This window comes from Xiphophorus maculatus, chromosome 22, assembly GCF_002775205.1.
Source record: "Xiphophorus maculatus strain JP 163 A chromosome 22, X_maculatus-5.0-male, whole genome shotgun sequence".
NCBI lineage: Eukaryota > Metazoa > Chordata > Actinopteri > Cyprinodontiformes > Poeciliidae > Xiphophorus > Xiphophorus maculatus.
Genome location: NC_036464.1, coordinates 19,937,794 through 19,958,688, shown reverse-complemented (window position 1 = coordinate 19,958,688; position 20,895 = coordinate 19,937,794). Strand labels below are relative to the sequence as shown.

The window sequence follows — 20,895 nt, the reverse complement described above, 5'->3', positions numbered from 1 at the left end:
GAATTTAATTGAATAATTAAAGAGAATATGGAAGAGATGAAACCTCATTATTCAATAAGCTTGTGTCCAGAAGAGAAAAAAACTGTTGGTTGTGAAGTTTTAGGCCAATTTCTGGTTTCATACTGAATCATCTCGGTCAGAGCTGATCCAGTGGATCTGCTCAACAATCTTCCTGCTCGCTCTGAATGTCTCCACCTCGCTGAAATGCACAAGAGGAATTTGCTCCTGTTATCACAAGGGCATTGCAGCGTGCCTAAAAGTCTTTATCAAACTGTTTAAACAACTGACTGCCTGCCTTTTGTCCCTCTCGGTTAAAAACAGCATCCGTGTGCTCGGCTCGCATAAACCTCTCGGAGAGCTGATGTGATTTTCTTTTTTCGTGATTTAATTTTTGAAAAAGAAGATCCGATTTAATCCAGGGAGCAACAGTTGGTCCTTAAACTTTCGGAGTTTGTATGGCCTGAGGAAGACGAAAGTGGACTCACGCTGAATGGCTCGCAGTCGGGGGATGAGCGTGGGGCTGCTGGGGGGAGAGGAGCTGTGAAGGCTGCGCCGCTTGTCCATGGAGGGCGACGCCTGCACTGTTATCTTGTGCTGGAAGTCTGCAGGATGCAACATGGACATGCAGGCGGGTGTAATTCACCAGGATCGACTCAGGGATTACACAAGAAGCATTCTTTGTACAGGCAAATATTGTACAAGCTTGAGCAAAACTCTCAATTATAGAAAACCTCACAATGTTATAGTAAATAAACACAAGATGTCAGTAGCTGCATGTCCAGAGACAATATTGTTGCGCAAATTGGAATTGCAGCTTGATTGAAACAAGACAATTTTGGAAAAAAACCATTAAAAAACACAACAAAACGTTTGTGCTCTAGGATGAGGTGGATTTTCGGCTGTATTTAGCAAAACTGCAATTTAAACACTTGTTTCGCATCACAAGAGTCACATGATCAACAACTGGATGTCACTGCTAGCAGAAAAGACAAAAAAGACAGCAGGAAGTGGTAGGAGGATGATGGTGTGGCATGTTTTTTAATGACTTACTCTTGTGTGATCTTAATTACCTTTTTTATTTATACACCACAATTGCAAAATTGTGTTTTTTTGAGATTAGTTTTGAACACATTTGTAATGGAAATGCACCTAATAAAATAGATTTTTTTTTCTTTTCAAATAGATAAAAAAAAAAGACATTTACTCTCACCTGAGGGCAGACTGATGCGGTTTCCATCCTTCAGTTTGAGCCGGGAGCGTTTGAATTTGCCTTTCCTCTTCTTGACGTTGGGCTTGTCCTTGTTGAGCTGGAAGATGAGGATGTTGAGCTCTCTCTCCAACACGTTGATCTCCCGCTCCGCCAGCTGCTGCTCGCGGCGCTTCAGCAGCTCCTCCTGAGACTTCTGCTGCAGGGCGGCCCGCGTCAGCTCCTCTTCCCTGGAGCGCAGCTCCTGCACACAACCAGGCTTGAAGTGAAGGCGAGGCTGCCTGCTGCACTGCTAAAGAGCTATTTTATGAAACCAAGAAGATACAGTTCAACAGAAGCGTCTTTAGACTGACAGACTGCACTGGTGCATGCTTAAAATAGATAAAATTTGTTCATTTGAACAGGAAAAAAGGTTATTCTAAATATAAAAGCTGATATAAAATGCTAAAGGAAGTTTTTGTTTTAAAATATTAAGACCCTGACTTACAGCATCTAGTTTTGATATAAATACATGATCGTCCATGGTGGGAAGGCAAGAAAAATATTTTAAATGCTGCTCCGATATCTTCTTGTTTAGTTCTTGAACATGAATCGTAATTGTCTACAATCAGAATCAGCAGGTCAAAAGCTAAAAAACCCCCAAAACTTAGTAGGTCCATTTCTGAAATATATGGTTGCGTTAAAAATATCTTGACCCAACGTAATTAAATGTTTAAATTTAATCACTTTAAACCACAAACACCTGTTCTGTTCAAACTATTGAACTTTCGGGGTGTGAAGTGAGTAAAGCAGTTATTGGAAACCACACTTTACCCTGTGCATAGGTCGATTTGTGGTTTGAATAATGTCATGATGTTCCACCTGATTATCTGTTTGTTTCTTTTAAGAGGTGTTGCTTATTTAGCTTCCAGGAATTGTTTTGTGCCACCTAGGCGTCTAAAGATGTGTATAAAAACCGACATTCTGTGTAATGTATTCAGAGTCTGTCTGATAGCGTCTGCTGCACATTCTCTCCCCTGCGCAGGTGTTCTTAATAAAGCTGTGTTTTTTGTTCTGCCTTTGAATCCTGGTCCTAGATCATTTTTCGGGGTTAACACAATTTAAATGATTTAAAATTAAATCGCTAACCAAACTTACAATGCAGGTGATATGAATAATTTGTCAGATCCTGACAGGATTACACAGTGAAATCAGCAGAGTTAGGGTTCAAAATACTGACTTCTTAAATAATACTATTCAATGGATTACGTTCTGGTACTTGTGTTTGAGGATTTAGTCACATTCTAAACCAGAAACACATTAAAAATACGACGCAGTCCTTGAAGACAGATTTCTGTAGGATGAGCGGTGGATGACTCTGTCAATAAGAAGTTAGCTGTAGGATTAATTTTTATGTAGCTGCAAACTTCTGTTTCCTCCCAGGGTTTTTCCTCTTTTCCTCCAACTTTCCCTCAATTCCTTTCTGCTGAGTAATGATAATCTGTACTAGATGACTTCAGTAAAGCAGCTTTACAGTCAAAACCCACCAGCCTCCTATATGCAGATTACTGTGGGATATTGGCAGAAAATCTACTAACATAGTTAACAATACTGCCATTAATTATGTGAAATTTGTATCAGGAAAACGGTTGCCAATCCTCTGAGATAACGTTTCTGTTAAGTATGATAAAAAAAACAAACAAAAAAAAACAACTACCGAGAGTTTAAATCAATAATATATCTGACTAAGTTACCAATATTCACAATAAGGAGTGGAACAAATATAGAACATATTCACCTAGATTAGGAGAAAGAAATAGAATTTAAAAGTCTTAGAAACCTGTGTGGTTCAGTTCACTATTTTCTCACCAAGTTTGTGCTGATCCTGTTTTTTCACTAAACACTAATTAACCCTCGCTTTAAGCATGCACTTACACAGAAAGAAGATTAAGCTCTTAACCAGGGGGAGGTACCCTCAAGCACCACAGCAGTAATGCCTCAGTCAGATAAAAACCCAACAAGCTTATTAAATGAAGGTAACCTGTCAGGGCTTTTAGGAGTTCAAATCGGCCAAGAGTGGTTACAGTTGGATTGTTTCATCTCTCAGCATCTGCAGATATCAGGCACAGAGCGAGGCAGAGATAGTTGATGCCTTCCGGTCAGCAAGTACCTTCTCTTTGGTCCTGAGTTCATCGAACATCTCCTGGATCTCCACCCGCCAGTCGTCCTGCATGCTGTGGAAGGAGTCCTGAGGCATGGTGGCCATCACTGCCTCCTCGATGGCCGACAGCTGCTCCAGGATACAGGAGAAGGAGGGGCGGACGTGAGGGTCCTGGTCCCAGCACTCTGGGGGACAAAGCACAGATTGACCCGGGTCAAAACATCTCCATCTCTGACTGTGTTCATGTTGCAAAATCCTTTCCACCTCTCTAAATGAGCTATCAACATATCCAGGTAACTGGCTTTATAGCGGGTAGCTGGTATTTGTAGGATACAAGTAAACACACAGTTGGCTTCACTAAACCCGTTGGTATACAGAAACTTGACAGATTCCAACTTGGATTCTGAAGTCTTTTCCTCCACCATGTCTTACTGGTTTCCTAATGCGTGAAGATCATCAGACAGAGAAAAGGTTCTGGTTGTCGTCGGCTCAGCAGAACTTTGTTTTAGTTAGAATGTGAAAAATTACAGTGCCAAAAAGAGGCTATGCTCTAACTGAATTGCCGTGTGAATTTTGAGTGAACTCTTAAAACAAAAGCAGAACAGGAAAATAAAGCGGGTTTCCATTTACTGGTTTGGAGCGAATCAACCAGGTTACACAAAGTGCCATGTTACACGTGGATGTAATGAAGAAGATGTAGAGCGTGAAAGCTAGCATGGACCACACATCTCAGAAAAATGGAGAGTCTTCCCCTCCCACTGAGAGGTCTGGACTTTTTCACATTTTTCAGAGTCAAACCCACCAGTGGAGAAGAACGTTGGCTACATCAAAAGAGATAAACACCCATAAAATCTCACACTATTCAGGTGTAATGAGGAAACTGAATAGTTTCCTATTCAGTTTCCCCCCTTAAGAATGCAAACAATAGTATTTTGACCAGTTTAGTAATACCTCCTGCGATATCACTAAGCGGTACACACAAAATGCTAAAGGCTGATTTTTGCCAGATTAAACAGCAAAGTAAACTGGACTAAAAATGACAGAAGGATTGGTTTATTTGATTTTCAAACAAATTGATTTGGCTGTAATTACCTTCCATAAGCTTGGCGAAGGGCTCGGGGCAGGTGGAGGGGATTGGAAGAGTTAACTTGTTGACAGCAACACCGTAAGCAACAGCCAGACCATCGATCCCTCGGTACGGGACTTCCCCCGTTAACAGTTCCCACAGCAGGACACCGTAACTGACAGATGACACACACACACACACAAAGATAAAGTTACCTTCACCGCATGAAGGATAAGATACTTTAATCAGAGTCGTAGTCTGTCGTTACCGCACCTCCACACATCGCTGCCTTTGGAGAAGAGCGAGGACTTGATGACCTCTGGGGCCATCCAGGAATAGGTGCCAGCGGCTGACATTTTTGTAGTTTTGTGCCACTCCCTTGCGAGGCCGAAGTCCGTGATCTTCAAGGTCTTCCTCCCGATGTCATCGTTCTCTATTTTTTCAAGTAATAAAACTAAAACAGGGGAGAGAGGTAAAGCTGAAATAAGGCATTTCAAGTGTGATGTAGTTCAATTTTCAAGATTTTCACTGAGCTTACAGTGGCGCTAAATAACCTCTGACAGTGCTGTAAACACAAAATATTACACAACTTTACTTCCAAATTGCATTAAGTTAGATTTTTCTTAAGATTCTGCTAAATATTACAAACATAATTACCTTCTAAGAAAAACAACATCAAAGAAAAGCAAAGCAGAGTTGCAAAATAAGCATCTGAAAGTAAACTGGATGGAAATGGATTCAGACTCCAATGTTCCTACACGACTTTTAAAAACACAAATTCAATTTTTTTGGATCATAAATGTAAAACTGCTGATAACCTTACAACGGATGAATGAATAATCAACAAAACAATGTATGGATAAGACCAAAAAAAAAAAATCAAACAAAAATACTTAAACTCAAAATGTTTCTCGTCACCTGAGCTTCAGAGACGCAGCTCCAGTCAGATAGATTTTTTTTAACAAGCATTTTCAGCAAGTTTTTTTTAAATAGATAACTATGATAAACGAGAAAAGTGGGAGACAGTGTTGGAATGAAGCAAAGAAAAGTGCATGTGAGGAGCGACAGGTGATATTCATGAGGGCCAGCAGTACGCGGCGCCACTTGTTACTGTGGTAACAGGAGGCTGACAGCGCCACAAAGCGCCTGTCCTCAGGTCCTAAAACTGCTTAACACATTAAAGACTGACGCCTGCTGGCATCCCAACGCCTGAAGTGAAAGCGCGGCCGCGGAGAAGCCGAGTCCAACTGACACGCTGTATGAAGTCCAGACAATCTGTGACAATCAGGTGTGAAAAATCCATGACTCGCACACCTGCAGCTGTCCAACACTCTGCTCTTTTCTTCACATTTTCCTGGAGCGCAGTGAACAAAAACTGCCAGGGCATGACGGTCTGAGTCCTAGACTGAACCCGCACAAGATGAATACTTCTTCCCCTGCTCACATTTAACTGAGAATACTTCTAGTTGCACACAGAACAGATAGTAACTGTGTTGAACTAAAGCGGCACCACCCATCGTTGTTATGAAGCCAATAATTGTTTTGAAATTGCAGCTGTAAAGCCACAAGCAGCAAGTCTGTGAAAGCACCAGAGCAGCCTGACTGACTGACCAGCTAAAGCCAGGTGCTTGTACACAAGATGGTTCATGAAAAATAATCTCACACTGGCCACACATCAGTTTTAAGGTCTGTTGTCAGCTTTTCTTTCTTGTTTCACATATTTTATCATAAAAAAATTGAATATTAACAGCAAAAAGTGGCTCTTTGATGTCTTGATACTCTTGATTTCGATTCACACCTGTTTTTACTTCTGCCAAAAAAGTCTCTCATTACAAACTGCCCCACTTCACGACTTTATGCGCAGACCTATCACTTACAGCAGAGCTGCGGTGATTCTACGAAGAAAAACAACGGAGGAGCTGAAATGTACTGCCTCAAGTTACTTCTGGGTTATTTTTAAAGCCAATGTGAAAAACATTGTGCTTTAAATAGTTCCTCAAAGTTGTGTTTGTTTTTTTCTCCAAGCGTGCAAAGAGTGGATGGACTTTCCTATGCGTGTCTTGGGCTGTTGTGTCACAAGGAGTGAATTGTTGGAATTTTTAATAGTTAAAATGTGACATCGTAGCAATTTCCAAACAGAAATATTTGTGATGCTTGTAGCTTGTAACAAGGTAGCTGCATCATGAGTTTTTTTTCTCTCTAACCTTGAACTTGCTGCTCTCGATCACTGCACGACACACACAGAAAAAAAATATTCACCAATAGTAAATTTACCTCCCTGATTTTGTGCACTTCTTAAAAGCTTATTGTTCTGCTGATTACAAGTCCTGCTTCTTAATTGAAGAGTAAGCAGATCTGTTGACAGATGTCAATGGGCAGCACGAGAGGGCAGCCGCTGCCCCGAAGAATCGATGGTGAGCTCAGAAACACACCTCGTGACTGCTGGATAAATACAAACAAAAAACAAAAAACTCAAACAAGCAAGCAGAATGGCCTCCGTTAAAAAATATCCACGATATCGGGGGCGCTGGGTGGCTCGGTTGGCACAGCAGGTCAACGTCCTTGACGTGTTCGTCCTTGGATAGTTGGATTCCTGGTCTTAGGTCATCTACCTTGTCCTCCTGTTCTCTCTCAACCCTCCTTCCTGTGATATTAGTGTTAAAAAAAAAAAAGCTGGGGCATGGTGTGGTGGCGCAGGGGGTTAGCATGCCCCATGTTTGGAGGCCTTAGTCGCGAATTCGACTCCTGGTCTCAGCGACCTTTGCCGCATGTCCTCCCCCCTCTCCTCGCCCTCTTTCCTGTCTGCCTACTGTCGCAAAAAACATGAGCCACTAGCGTCGCAAATGTTCGATACTAGTATCAAACTTGCCTCTTGTCTTTGTTTAATAGACCCGGAAAACAATAGAAACTGCATCACCTGTAAACACTTCAAGAAGATGTACAAAAAAACCCTTTCACTCTAATAAATCAATCAAGCACCGCCTGACTACTCTGAATGAACTGCAAACATTAGAATGGCAGCATTGTTTTGATTTTTTAAGAGCAGTATTTATATTTGCGTGGATTTGACTATAGTTTAAATCAGCCTGCAAATCAGTACCTTTAATTCCCCAGATAGGAAAAATGAGGAATTTCAGTCTTATTTTGGCATCAAAACCAAACCTGGTTTGAAAACCTTAGCAGTTTCTAGCCCTGAAAGGATCTAAAGACAAAAAAGTAGCAAATCTTTTTTTTATTAATGTACTACAATAGTGTTTGATTGGTTTATTAAGTCAAAAACAAAAATGGTAAGAGAGTTGTACTAAATCTCAACTTGTGATAGGTCAAAAAATAACAGCAAAAAACCCAACTTGATTTGATCTCCATTTAAACATAAATTCTTCTATTTTTTCAGAAATGTACATTTTTCTTTTAGCTATTCCGAGTAAATCTGAGAACACAAACTTATTTTCATTCTTATCCAAACTTAGAAAACAATTAAATAAAATGATATACTTTTCAAAACTGGGCAGGAACCTTGAACAGTGAAGCAAGCCCAGATGAACTACAAACTGTCTGATTGGGTAATTCTGTGCTACCAAAACAGTTTCATATCCCCCCAAATTTTTTACTTGACATGAATGAATGTGAAGCAGTATGTCAAGCTTACAGAGTGGTTTGTTTCTGAAAGTAGCTCTACTTTGTTGTCTACAGCACAGGTAAGCTGTCTAACGTGAGCAGTGATGGTTAAGATTTCTGTTGCCATCATCAAGTAATAGTTTAATAACTGCGAAACAACCGCTAGCATCATTTCGGGACGTGCCAGGCTCGGTAAAGAACAGGGCCATCGGTGCCATTACTCTCCTGGGGCAAAGAGGGGATCCTCTACCCCGGCTCCAACAATGGGAATTCCATTGTGAAACAAACAGGTTTCACTCCACCAGTGATACACTTCAACTTCCTGTTGTCAAGTCGTCTCCCAGTGAGGCCAAAGATTTCTCCCAGCGGCCTTCGTGGGACAATAATAATGACTTAAGACGGGTTGGTTACACGACCTTGAGGAAAAGTAGTCTCAGAATAAACCTGTCTGTGCTGACTGACGTATAAAATGTCACGCTGAATATTTTCTTTGGAGCTCCCTGGTACTTTGGTGTCAGCCCTCTAGAAAAGTTGGATAAAAGAACAAGCTTCTGTCACATGACTCCCTGCTGACGTCACGCTACAAATAGCAACCTGTCACACTTGCAATCCATTTTATTTGACATGTCAACTCTGACAAAAGTTGAGCTTCTGGTAAACGGGAGAGTCGCTATCAAACAGTTTACTAGTTTGGTTGTGTTTCAAATTATTAAACCAAACTAAGAAACTCCTGGTGAATTTATTTATTTATTTATTTATTTGCTCTCTACTTAAAACGTGTCTTGAAAAATATTCAGTAAGTGAAGAGAAAGGGGAGGGTTTACTTTGTTTTCAAAGTTTTATTGGCCAAAGTGAATCTGAAATGCGAAGAATGCATTTGTATTCAGGCATGTAGGGTGGAGACAGGAGGTGAGCAGGTCATATGAGACCAAAATTTAACTTTAGGTCCTGCATGCAACAGGTTGTGTGTGCTGGAACATGAACGCATATCAACCTGATTTTCCTTTCCTCATTGTGAGGCAGGGTGGTAGCTGCATCATGCTGTGGGAATGCTAAGGGAAGGTGTTCTACGATGGAGCTAAATATAGCACAATCCTAAAAGAACAGAGATTGCAAACGATTTTGTGGGTTCATCTTTCATTAAGACAGTAAATATTCAGTGTCAGCAGTAATAAAAGACTTTAGATCACAGATTTCCATGAGTTAAAATGCCCAAAGTTCAGATCTAAATCCATTTCAGAAGAAAAGATAGGAAATTGCTATTCACTCCACCCACTCTGACTGAACTCCAGCTATTTTGAATTGAAAAATGGGCACAAATTGACGGTGTCTAGATGTGCAGAGCTGGTAGAGACTCACACTTGCAGCTATAGATTCAGTGAAAGGCGATTATGACTGTGATTACAAATGGATGCCACACTTTTCAAATGTTTATTTGTAAAAACCATCTGCTTGTGAATATATTTATCACTTAAAATCTTCCAAAAACAAATTGGTTGCTTTAAATACCAGCAGCAGTGGAAAAAAAAAACAGATCAACAACAATCAATGAAAACTGGTCAGTTTATTTACAAGTCAAAGTCTCTACTCGGTGTTTACAAGCTCGAAGTTTCACTTGCAACTAACAGCTGAGTCAATCTTTTGGTCCTTCAGATCCACATTATGTAAGACTCTGTTGATCATTCCCTAAGAATTTGTCAGACTTGAACACCGTCATGTACAAGCTTTGTGGTTTTGGTAGTCATGGTAACAGAGTTGCTCCGGTGACTGCTTTCGTTTTATCTGAGTCTCAACTAAAAAGATCTGGTGGGTCGATTTTCAAAACTACGCACCAACACACACAGAGGTCACATATTAGAAAAGACGTCAAAGGTGACTAGTGACCACTAGCAAACTCCATTACCCACATACAAAGTTAATTAGCCACAAACTTATTACCAAAGAAACTTACATGTTACAAGCTAAGACAAAGAACGTTGCTTTTCAAACAAACTTGTAACTAGGGCTATAAGTTCATGCTTAATCTGTCTACCTTTTCTTACTCTGCTGACAAGAAAAAGAGTGGTGAAGGGCATCAGCTCATGCAAATGAAGACGCACATCCCTTCAAGGCAGACCGCGTCCTGAGCCAACACCCATTTATTACTCCTTTTCCATCTCATGGAGGAACAGAGAGAAGATCAGAGACAAAAGGTGCTGGGAGCAAATCAGGTCTTATGCTTTCTTGATGGAGTTAGGTTAGGTCTGTGGGAACTTACAAAACATGTTCATTACATTTTTTTGGAAAAAAAACCCCATTTTCAAATATTGAGATTTCACCTGGTCAGTTTCGAGCTCCTTTCAGAAAACAAATCAGCTGCTGCTGGTCACGGCCGTCAACTCAGTGTTTACACTTGATACATGTGGAAATGGCTCCAAACAGAATTTTAAAAAATACACTTTTCTATCCTCACTTTAAAGCAACTTTACAGGCTAATCAAATATCTACGTGCAACCTGGGGATGCATGATGCTGCAGCTGTTACTATTGTTACCAACCAACACGATTGCTCTGGGATTGAATCCCAACATGGAGTCTTTCTGCATGGAGTTTGCTTGTTCTCCCCAAACATGCGTGGGTTCTTTCCAGGTACTCCACCTTTAGTCTACAATCCAAAAATGTAGGTTAACTGGTCTTTCTAATTAAAAGTGTGTGTGTGTGTGTGTGTGTGTGTGTGTGTGTGTGTGTGTGTGTGTGTGTGTGTGTGTGTGTGTGTGTGTGTGTGTGTGTGTGCGTGCGCGTGTGTCTGTGATAGACTGCCAAATCTTATCTTGACTTAAAGCTTAAAAATAAAAACCAATGGTAAGAGGCACTGTTGTGGTCAACCACTTCAGTGCTGTTTCAATGTCATTACAATTTCTCATTGTTTACCTTTAAGCCAATGAAAAATGAAAAACAAAACAAAAAAATATTTAACCCAGAGTCAAAACAATTTTGCTTAAGCAGAGACACTGGGAAATATATTTGATATTTTCTGATATCCTACATATTTCTGGACTTCTGGAACATTCAAACAATTTTTAAAGATGATTCAAAGCAGCTCCCCTCCTTCAGAGCGGGTAGATCTTTTCTGCTTTTGAGCAACATTGCATAAGGAAACAAGTGATCCAGATCCAAACGTGAAACTTCTTTGTTTACCAATGCCTTCTCTATGAAATTCCTATTTAAAGATAGATGAGATTTTCCTCAACAGTGCATAAAAAGTAACTCTGTCACTGCTCGGCCGGCTTGAAATGAGAAAGCCCCCAGGCAATCCGGCTGATGGGAACAGGATCAGCACTAACAGTCGGCTAAATCCATCTATCGTGGTCGCATCTCTCTCTGGGCCACTTTTTCTTTGTGTGCCCTCTTCCTCTCTGGGTCATGCCTATAAAAACTGGCGTTCCCCTACAGCTTGGCTTATTTACACCCATCAAATGTTTAAGGTGTGCAAGCCGGTGCCTTTTGCTACATAAAGCATCCGTCATTGTGCTCATAAGCCACAGACGGGAATGTGGAGGACTGGTTGATGTGGAAGGCAGCTCTTCTCAGCAGTGGGCCCTTTTCCTTTTCACCCAGCCCGGCAACAATAGGTGCAGTCAGGGAGAGGTCATAAAAACACACGGTGAAAGCATCTCAACTCCTCCTCTCTCCCCTCTGCCCTTTCTCCCACCGGAGAAAGGACAGGCAGTAACTGTCTGTGTGTCACCAGAGGTAATTGTGGGAAGCCAGAGAAAGTAGCCTTGCACTACCTATTGGGGCTCTAATGTTTTCTTTGGCCCGAGTCACCGAAAATTTAAGTAAATAGAAATGTGTATGTTGTTTAGGGAAATGTTTTAGTGGCCTCTCTGTCCTGATGAAAGATTTCTGTAGGTAAAAAAACAGAAACACAGAGTTTGAGAGAAGTTACTTTGCTTGATAGTTCCGACAGAAGCAGATACAACGCTGAGCATTTATAGTTTTTACTGGAACTCTACAGTAAATACTTCTGTTATTTTCAGAGACATGTAAGATCTGACATTTATGAATCCTGTATTTGAGCTTAATATTACCAAATCGGATGCTTTTACAGACAAAAAGAAAGATTTTGGAATTTACAAAAACACTTTGGTTATTTTAACTTTTAAGGCCAAAATGGGCTCCATCAGTGTTCTGAATCAGACCTCCTCTTCACTCATGTCTTTTTTTTGTTTTGTTTACCAGGCACATCAACAAAAGGATGGAAATTATTCCCAAGCTCTGGTGTTTATGGTGCGTTCACTGTGCTAAAGGAAAGGTCGGTGCGTTCAGTGAGAAACTGGGAGAGGAAGAGCGGTACCGGGACAACACGATAAAGCCCCAACAATAGCTTCCGACTGATGGGTGTATGCAGCTGTACGCGCTCCAAGCGGAACTCCCGTCAGTTTCAGTGGCATTCAACCGCGCATTCCTGGCATACTGTCATTCAAACCAAGATGCAAGACTACAAAGTTAATATGGACTGTGTGTGCTGGTTCTGGGCCAAGTTTCAGTGTGCTGTTTGGCCCACATGCTGCTTTGTTGAGTCTGCACACCCTAAATCAAAGAAAGAAAAAAAAAACTCAAAAAAACTAAAAAGCACAACTCGAAGTAGAATGAGCTTTGCTTTAAAGCATACTTTCACATGTACAACTGGCAATTCTACAAATTATGTGGATGCAGTCAAGATATTTGAAAATGTGTGTAATTGTCTTGGGTCTTACCCAGTAGGATCAAATTAAGTGCTAATCTCCATCAACTTTTTAAAATTTGTTCAGATGAATGACGTCCAAAGATTTCCAGAAACATCAGCACAATATGTTTAGTTTTAGTAGTGCTGAACCGCAACGCTCAGAGTACATGTAGCTAAACATAACATGCATCATAAGCACTTTGCTGGGTTGATATTTTTAAGTTGCTATTAATAATATTCCAAGTAAAACAAACAACAACAACAAAAACCCCCTTTGCCCTAACTAGACATAAAAAATATGAAGCAGCAAGTTGGGGCCGAACAAAACGAGCAGGGATAAAGTAAGACGGGAAACCCCCTCAGTTTGGGGCAATAAAAGAGTAGCGCTCCTCTCTGGGAGATTAAATATGAACAGAACAAAACAAAACGAGGGCTTTGAGACCCTCCGAGTCCTAGCCATTCTTTTGGCCACAGTAGCCTAGCAACCGCTGCTTGACCAGTCCATTGTGTAAACGTATGTTAAGCTTTTATCCCTCATTAGCAACATTCCTCCCTGCAGGCTGGGATTTTACAGATTAGGTTGAAAAACACAATGGAGATTGGACAAATCTTGCTGACTTCCAACATATTACTTTACAGGCTAATCATTGATCAAACAGCTGCGTGTTTGTCTGCGTGGAGCGTGCGTGCATCCAGAGTTGATAAATGATGGGCAAAGTGAGTCGAAGCAAAGTTTTTCAAGCTTTGTTCTTCTACATCTGTATGTGTACACACCAGGCCATATCAATGTTTATAGTGCAAGCAAAACATAAATAATGCAATGTGATTTGAGCAGAAGTTGAACTCTTATTGTAGTAACCCTAACCCTGCACAGAGATTAATCTCTTTTCTATTATCTTTTTAGTTACTTAAAGCCAAAACAAACAGACAAGCCTGTAGCAGCAGATGCAACATCTCTTCTGAGCTTCATTATTATAGATTTTGTTGTTGTTGCTTTACTGGGAAAACAACTCAACACACTGCAGGGTGCCACTGGAGTGCTTGTGTGTCATAAAGAGGCTTTTGTGAACCAACTGTCCTGCTTCTGACCAAACACACACACAGCTTCGTTCACCGACTCTAGATAGCACTCAGTATTGGCTACACTATCTCCAGACTTCTGACCCTGAAACAATCTTCTGTGTGAAGGTCTCCACTCTGCTGTGGGACAGGATTCAGGCTCCATCGTTCTCTAAACTGTGTGGGAAAAACTGTTTCAAACGGACATGTTATAAATTCTATGGACACATCAGGTTTTTTTTACTTGTGAAGTTTGAGAATAAAGAAGATTGTGAAGGATCTTCCATGATTTCTATATTAAGTGCTCCCTTTTGGAGCTTAGGTTTCCACCGTTTCACAGAGAGGTGACATGGCAAACATAGTGATTTGTGTTTGCCGCACTCCGCCTGTTTGGGGGAAGTTTGTTTGCGTATGTCAACCAAACATCCGATTAGCAGCAACAGTCTACACAACCTCAACCGTTAAATCCTTCTGCTCCATCTGGTTTATATTTAAACCAGAAATCTTTATCTAAACTAATACAACATCTGGACTTGGCCTCTTTGACATCGAGATGACCAAAGGTAAAAATATTCCGAGGCAATTCTACAAACTACCGATCCTGCTAAAAATTAGCCAATTGGTTGCACAGCAACTAAATATTTGTTATAAAAAAAGGCAAGCTGTAAGTAAATACGCCATACTGCCACGAGGTAGCCATAGCAACACCACTCATTGGTGTGGAAGTTAATAAGTGAAGACCACTTTACTTTCAGCGTCATCAAGGTTTTTGACACAGGAAAATAAGAGAGTGCTACAGTAGTCATCGGATAACAGGAAGTTAATTTGTTTTAATCCCTTGATGATACCAGATCCATCTTCTCAATCCTTTGGAACTCTCACCGGTAGGGTTTGGATCCACCAACCAAGTAATCCTAGCTGCAATAATCCCGCTAATCAGTAAATAAGATGCTAAAGTTAATTTTTACCGCAAGGCGTAATTTTGTCAGATGTATGGCTGTAATAAACAGGAAGTAGAGGTTGCACACTAACACGGACCCCACATCTTAGCAAAATGGAGAGAAGTTTCTAGGAACGCACTGCTATCAGGAGAGTTGAAATTGTGCTGTCAACTGCTATTGGCGACATTACATGCTGTCCAGAGAAAAAAAATAAAAACACAGACAGAGGAGACAGCTGATCAGTCACGTGAGGTAAATATTACGACCATCAAAACTTATTCCTCAAATGTGTTTCCAGATCCCATTTAGCTCATTGACTTTCACCAGGAAAAGCACCTCAAATGAATGAGAAAAAAATTGAGAAAGTATTTCCAATTTAGCCATTTTCATAAACTTTTTCTGATGCAATACTACAAAATGTGCATTAAAAAAAAAAAACCATGGATGGAAACACGGTTATGGACTCATCTGTCTCTGGTGTTTTATTCCCTATTCATAAACAATTAAAGGAAGATAATGCCAGAAATTATTCTTGAGGCTTTTTGCTCCCTACTATTAAACTGTAAACAGCTGTTTATTTCTTCTTGAAACATAGTTCAGTAAAGCTGGGTTTAATTTTTAGAAACTTATGTCCCATAACTTGGAAATTTTTAAATGCATCTATACATTTTCAGTAATGAAAAGAGAGCATTCTGTAACCCTGGTGTGTGTATTTTTTTTAATTCACTCAACACAATGTATGAACAAACAAATACTTTTATAGTTTTCTATGAGGAATCAGAAAGTCAGAGCTCAAATTGGTTGGGAATTGGCCCCAATATATCTGATCGGTGCATCGATAAACCCTTGCTATGTACATAATCAGTTTTATTCCTACTTGTGAGGCTTATTTTTCTTATCATAGTGGGTAACACGCACTTCTAATAAATCTAACATTGTTTAGTTGAGTGAAATATTTGTGGAAAGACTTTTTTTGTCATGGTTTAACTATAAAGGAGTGCACCAAAAATCTCGTTAGTCATAGGATCCTCCGCATTAGTGCAACCCGATCCCTTTCAAATCCAGCAAAAAAGTCTTAACCTAGAGCGCTCGGACAGTCTGGTATGTGTACATTTCACAGGTTTTGTTCCGACATTCACACGTCGACTCCCACAGCTGGAGATAAACAGGGATCGCTACGCCACAGCTGCTCCCCACATGGCCCCGGGCTGATGGGAGCCTCCGATCACAAAAGGGAGAGAAATGGTGTTTAGGGTCACATTACACACATAAACACACCTGAGCTGAAGCGAGTGGCCTGTGTCTCTGGCTATGTGACTCAAACCCTTTTTTTTCCCCACTTCCAGTCCCTTTCCATTCATTATTCAGTCCTGGGAAACAAAAGTTTGCTGGCCTCTTATCAATTACCAGAACTGGAACAGTAGGCCTGCTACTCTGTGAACCAAAAGCAAGCGACATGAGCCTGTCATGGAAGGGAAAGTCTCACAGTATCGAGCCTGTTCCTACTTACTAAATCACCGGCTTTGTTCCCTTAAACCAGTACTTCTCAAATAGTGGGGCGAAGTGTCAAGGGGGGGCGCGAGAAGCCGAACTTTATAATTGTCCTTATTCATGCTTGACTGATAAACAAGCCTCCAGTCACTAGGTGGCAGCAGTGTTCAAACTAATCAACAGGCTGCCTGTTTTAGCCAGTAGAAGAAGCTACACAGCCCTGTGAGCAGAGGACAAAAAAGCGGAGTGAAGGGTACAAGCACAGGTGTTTTGAAATATATCTACCGTCATAGAGGAGAGATGGAGAAGTTTGATAGTTTAAAGAAAAGGTCAGTAAAGCAAGTATGATGGAGTTTTATGGCCAAGCTAAGAGATTTTTATTTTCAAATACAAGAATACAGCCATAATACTACGAGAACCCAGTCGTATTAGCAGAATAATTTAAATATTGGCAGAGTAAAGACGCAATATTGCCGGAAGTAAGTCGTCATATTAAAAAGCTTCATATAGTGATATGTAACCTGACCCAGCAAGTCTGGTTCTTTCTATTAGATAAAAAGTTGTTTAAACAATCGTTTCAAAGTCCTGGGGCTGAAAATTTGCTTCTGATGTGTTAAAACATTTAGTATTTACTTATTTGTTAAAGCAGGGCAAACTATAACCTTATAAGACCACCAGTATCCCGCAATGTAGCATAGTATGATGAAAAGTTATAAAATGACGACTTTATTCTCGTGCAACTTTACTCGTAATTAAAACCCAAATCAAAAACTCAGAGCCTGGCCCTTATACTCCATCATAAGCAAGTAGAAGAAAAGTCGCAGAAAAAGGCCAGGAAATAGACAAAACCTATCTTTTTATTGTTAATGCATAATGTTGTACACTTTTCATCTCTTCTCATCTGACAAGCTGAAATATTAGCAATATTGCTGCAAATTTTTCCACAATAACTGTTAAGAACTATGCACTTTGTGGAAAACTAAACTGAGGAAGCTGATAAGTAACCAATGCTTACAGTTGTAAAAAGTTTTACTGTATTAAGTCTAAAAATGCACATCCCAGTGAATCATTTGCACTTTTTCTCTTTCAAACTGAGTCTTGATTAAATGTTACTGATTCACTTAAATAACCTGATTTTGGAAATTATTTTCAGAAAACAATAAAACAGCGGTTTTGATAATGTCATACAATGCCGGAGCCAATGGTTTGTACAGATAAATTATTAAATATGAACAGACACCTTTTTCCTCCCTGTGGCTGTTAAGCACACGTGTCTGATAAATCACAGACTTTATTTGAACAACATTTCAGCTTTAGGTGGAGAGGGGGCTGGGAAAGTGAATCTGTGTGTTTTGAAGCATAAGGGGGACTCGGAGCAGGCAAAGTGGCCCAGCTGGGCAAACTCTTCACCTTAGTTCACATCCTCTCGATGGCTTCATCCCCCCTCCTCTACACTTTGTTGCATTTTCAGCCTATGCAAAGTAAAAGGCCTGGACTGGTCAAGTACTGCGGTGAAACATGTGGATTACGGGGTTGCAGTAGCTTCATTTGACACTGGTGTAAGCGCTAGGTGAGTTGAGATGTTTTAAAGCTAAACATTTCCAAATGTCCAATTTAATCAATTATGACGCCTTGCTAAGGTGCCTTTAGCCTTGAAGTCTTTATTTGTATTGTGAAAAGTTACAAGGTGAATGCATTCTAGGCATTTTAATAGAGTTCTACATTACAGATCAACAATGTATGTCTCATAGTCATGTGGAAAGTGCATGGTAATATTTTCTCTGTTGTTTTTAACAAATAAAAATAAAGAGTGTGTTGTGCATATCTATTCAAAGCCCTGGGTCAGCACTTTGTGGAACCACTGTTCTCTACAACTACATCTGCAAGTCTTTTATGAAATGCCTCAAAACGTTTTAGATATTTTTGAACAGTTCCCTCTGAACAAAAACATCACCACAGCATGATGCTGCCACCACCACGTTTCATACCGATAAAATTCTCCCACCTGAGCTGTGCATCATTGGAGCTCCTCTGAACTGAACTATACTGTTCAGTGATGTAAAAGCCTAAACAGAGCAGCTTTGTTTACACTGATGTGAAGTTACCCAAAGGTCAGTGGCATTTTGCCCATGTGACATTCACTATCTTTACAGTTTTATTAAAATCTCACTCAACTTTTTCCAAGTATGAAGTGATGCCATGAACCGCAGGAGGTCTTATACCCACCATGCTTTAAGTTACACCCACCAGAGAAATGCTTCAGAGTGATCAACTCACCCAAACAGGGATCAGATCAGAAAATGACAATAAATTAAAACATATGTTAGATTTCTGCATTCTATGATTGTTATGGGATATATTTATGATGAAAAAGACATGGATGGACCATTTACTTAAAGTACATAGGCACAAAATAAGAGCAAAAAAAACAAAAAAAAAACACAAGGACATGCAATTTATTGATTATGAGTGGGTTGAGTACATGGGTGTGAATAGAAATGCTGCTAAATAATAAATTAGATTTTGACTGATTTGTATATTCATTTGAAAACCATACTCCCTTTTCCCTTTACTTCACAGTAAAGCTACTTGTTTTGGTCCCCTAAATAAAATCCTAATCTGCAAGGCCTTTGCTGAAACTTGACAAAAGCATATTAAAAAAAATCAAAATGGTAGGAATACTTTTATTGCTCACTCTCACACACAAACTCCAATCTTTGCTTACTGTTACTGGACTTCAGGTCCCGATGGATGATGCGTACCACGGCGTCCTCGTGCAGATAGAGCATCCCGCGTGCGATCTGCACGGCCCAGTTGACCAGGATGTGTGGTGGGATGCGCCTTCCAGTCAGCGCCCGGTTCAGCGTCCCGCCTCGGGCATACTCCATCACCAGGCACAGGTTGGGCTCCTCCATGCACACCCCCTCCAGTTTGATGATGTTGGGATGCTGCAGCATGGAAAACAGCTTGGCCTCCTGCTTGACGCTGGCGGCGGTGGCATTGATGTCCTCATCCGGGTCTTGCCGAGCCGCTTTCACCGCGACCTCCTGGTCTTTCCATGTTCCCCGGTAGACTTTGCCAAACCCACCCACGCCAATGATTTCCTCCAGCACCAGTTCACTGAAGGGAATCTGAGTGGGCGAGCTGGGCACTTGCTCCGACACCCCCGCCGACCCACTGGTTGCGGGAAGACGGTAAATAGCGGGCTGGTAAGTGACGTAATTAGAAGGGAAAATCCCGACCCGGTGGTTCAGCTTGCCCGTCCACCATCCTTCGTCCCCGGAGATCGCAGCGTCCTTGGACAGGACCTCGACCACGTCCCCTCTCCTGAGGCTGAGCTCGTCCTCGCCGCTTGCCTCGTAGTCGTACGCGGCGGTCCACAGGGACCGAGTGGGACACAGCGGGGCAGAGTGAGCCCACGACCGGACAGTCGGGCACTCTGTCCAGGCATGTTCCCCGGCCCCACCGCCGCCCGGCCGCCCTTCACCGTTTGGGGAAGCGGCCTGCGAGACATCCATTTCTCGGTGGCCCTAGCGGCACCATAGGGTGCAGAGCTTATAGAACCAAAAAAAAAAAAAAAAAAACCTTAAAACTTTAAAATATAACTTTTAAATATACTCATTATGTCACTTTAGCGTGGTGAATCCCCCTCCGCAGCACCCAGGAAACTCAAACCGTGCCCAAAGTCCTGTGAGAGAAGAAGCCTACAAGCGTGTATCCACGTCGCCACTGCGGTAGAAGTATGATGGTCAATGAGCAACCCAGCGAAGCTGCTCGCTAAGATTAGCCGAAATACGGCTTAGCAAACACCACCGCTTCACGGGCTGACGCCTGAGACTTATTAAAAGCGACCAATACGCCATGAATTGCCTATATAATATTTGTAAGCAAACTAAGTAACGACGTGATACTAAAATGCCCTGTGAGAAAACTAAACCGATGGACCAAAGTTACCAAGTTTCCGCAGGTGCCGCAAGAGGTGCACCTGCACCGTCCGACCCGAGGAGAAACACAGAGCCTCCCCGGGGCTGGTGTCCCGTCCAAACCCGCAGGTAAATAGCTCGTAGCAGTCGAGTTGCGGAATGTAAAGTTTGCCCGCTGCTTTGTGAACTTTAAGCACAAACTCCGGCTGCATTCCAGACTCCTGGCTAGCGGGTTAGCTTAGCATAGGTCAGCCCGTTGGTTGGTTTGGGAAAAGTTGCTCCTCTTTTAAAACCGCTTCATCCACAGTCTCTCCTCCGAGTGGGGGGAGAAAACCGGTGAGCAAACGAAAAGCGCACAAAACATCTTAAAAGTTAAACTTCTTATCAAGACGCGGACAGAAAGATAAAACAACAATCCCAAAAAAAACTTTAACCAAAACAAATCCCTCCCCCGGCCACCGCCGCCGATGGTGTCGCTTAGCTGAGTGGGTCGCAGCAGCGGCTGGCTGGATCTAAGGACTGCTGCTCTCCGGTTTGGCTCTGCTGGTCACTGATTGGTGGACGCGGTGACACGTGACGAGCGCAGCAGTTGGCGTGGAGGAAGGAGGAGCCACTGTAGGAATGTCTGTGGAGAGCGCGCTTTCATGGAAATTATTGGAATAGTCAACCATAAAAACCCCCATCCACTCCGACACACATGCCCATTGACAATGTTGACATTCAAGCACAACTTTAAACTGCTG

At 41.5% G+C, this 20,895-nt stretch overlaps 1 protein-coding gene across 1 annotated transcript in view; it reads right to left on the bottom strand.

Moving 5' to 3' along the window:
- Positions 1 to 20,895, bottom strand: part of LOC102217174 (mitogen-activated protein kinase kinase kinase 21-like) — a 27,228-nt gene extending 6,333 nt beyond the window's left edge. The window contains exons 1-6 of the mRNA XM_005804187.2: positions 18,955 to 20,895; positions 4,687 to 4,867; positions 4,440 to 4,588; positions 3,357 to 3,532; positions 1,211 to 1,451; positions 486 to 602 (exon numbers count right to left, since the gene is read on the bottom strand). Of these exons, the coding sequence (XP_005804244.1) occupies positions 486 to 602; positions 1,211 to 1,451; positions 3,357 to 3,532; positions 4,440 to 4,588; positions 4,687 to 4,867; positions 18,955 to 19,747 (1,657 nt within the window). The 5' untranslated portion in view covers positions 19,748 to 20,895. The remainder of the gene's footprint in view (positions 1 to 485; positions 603 to 1,210; positions 1,452 to 3,356; positions 3,533 to 4,439; positions 4,589 to 4,686; positions 4,868 to 18,954) is intronic.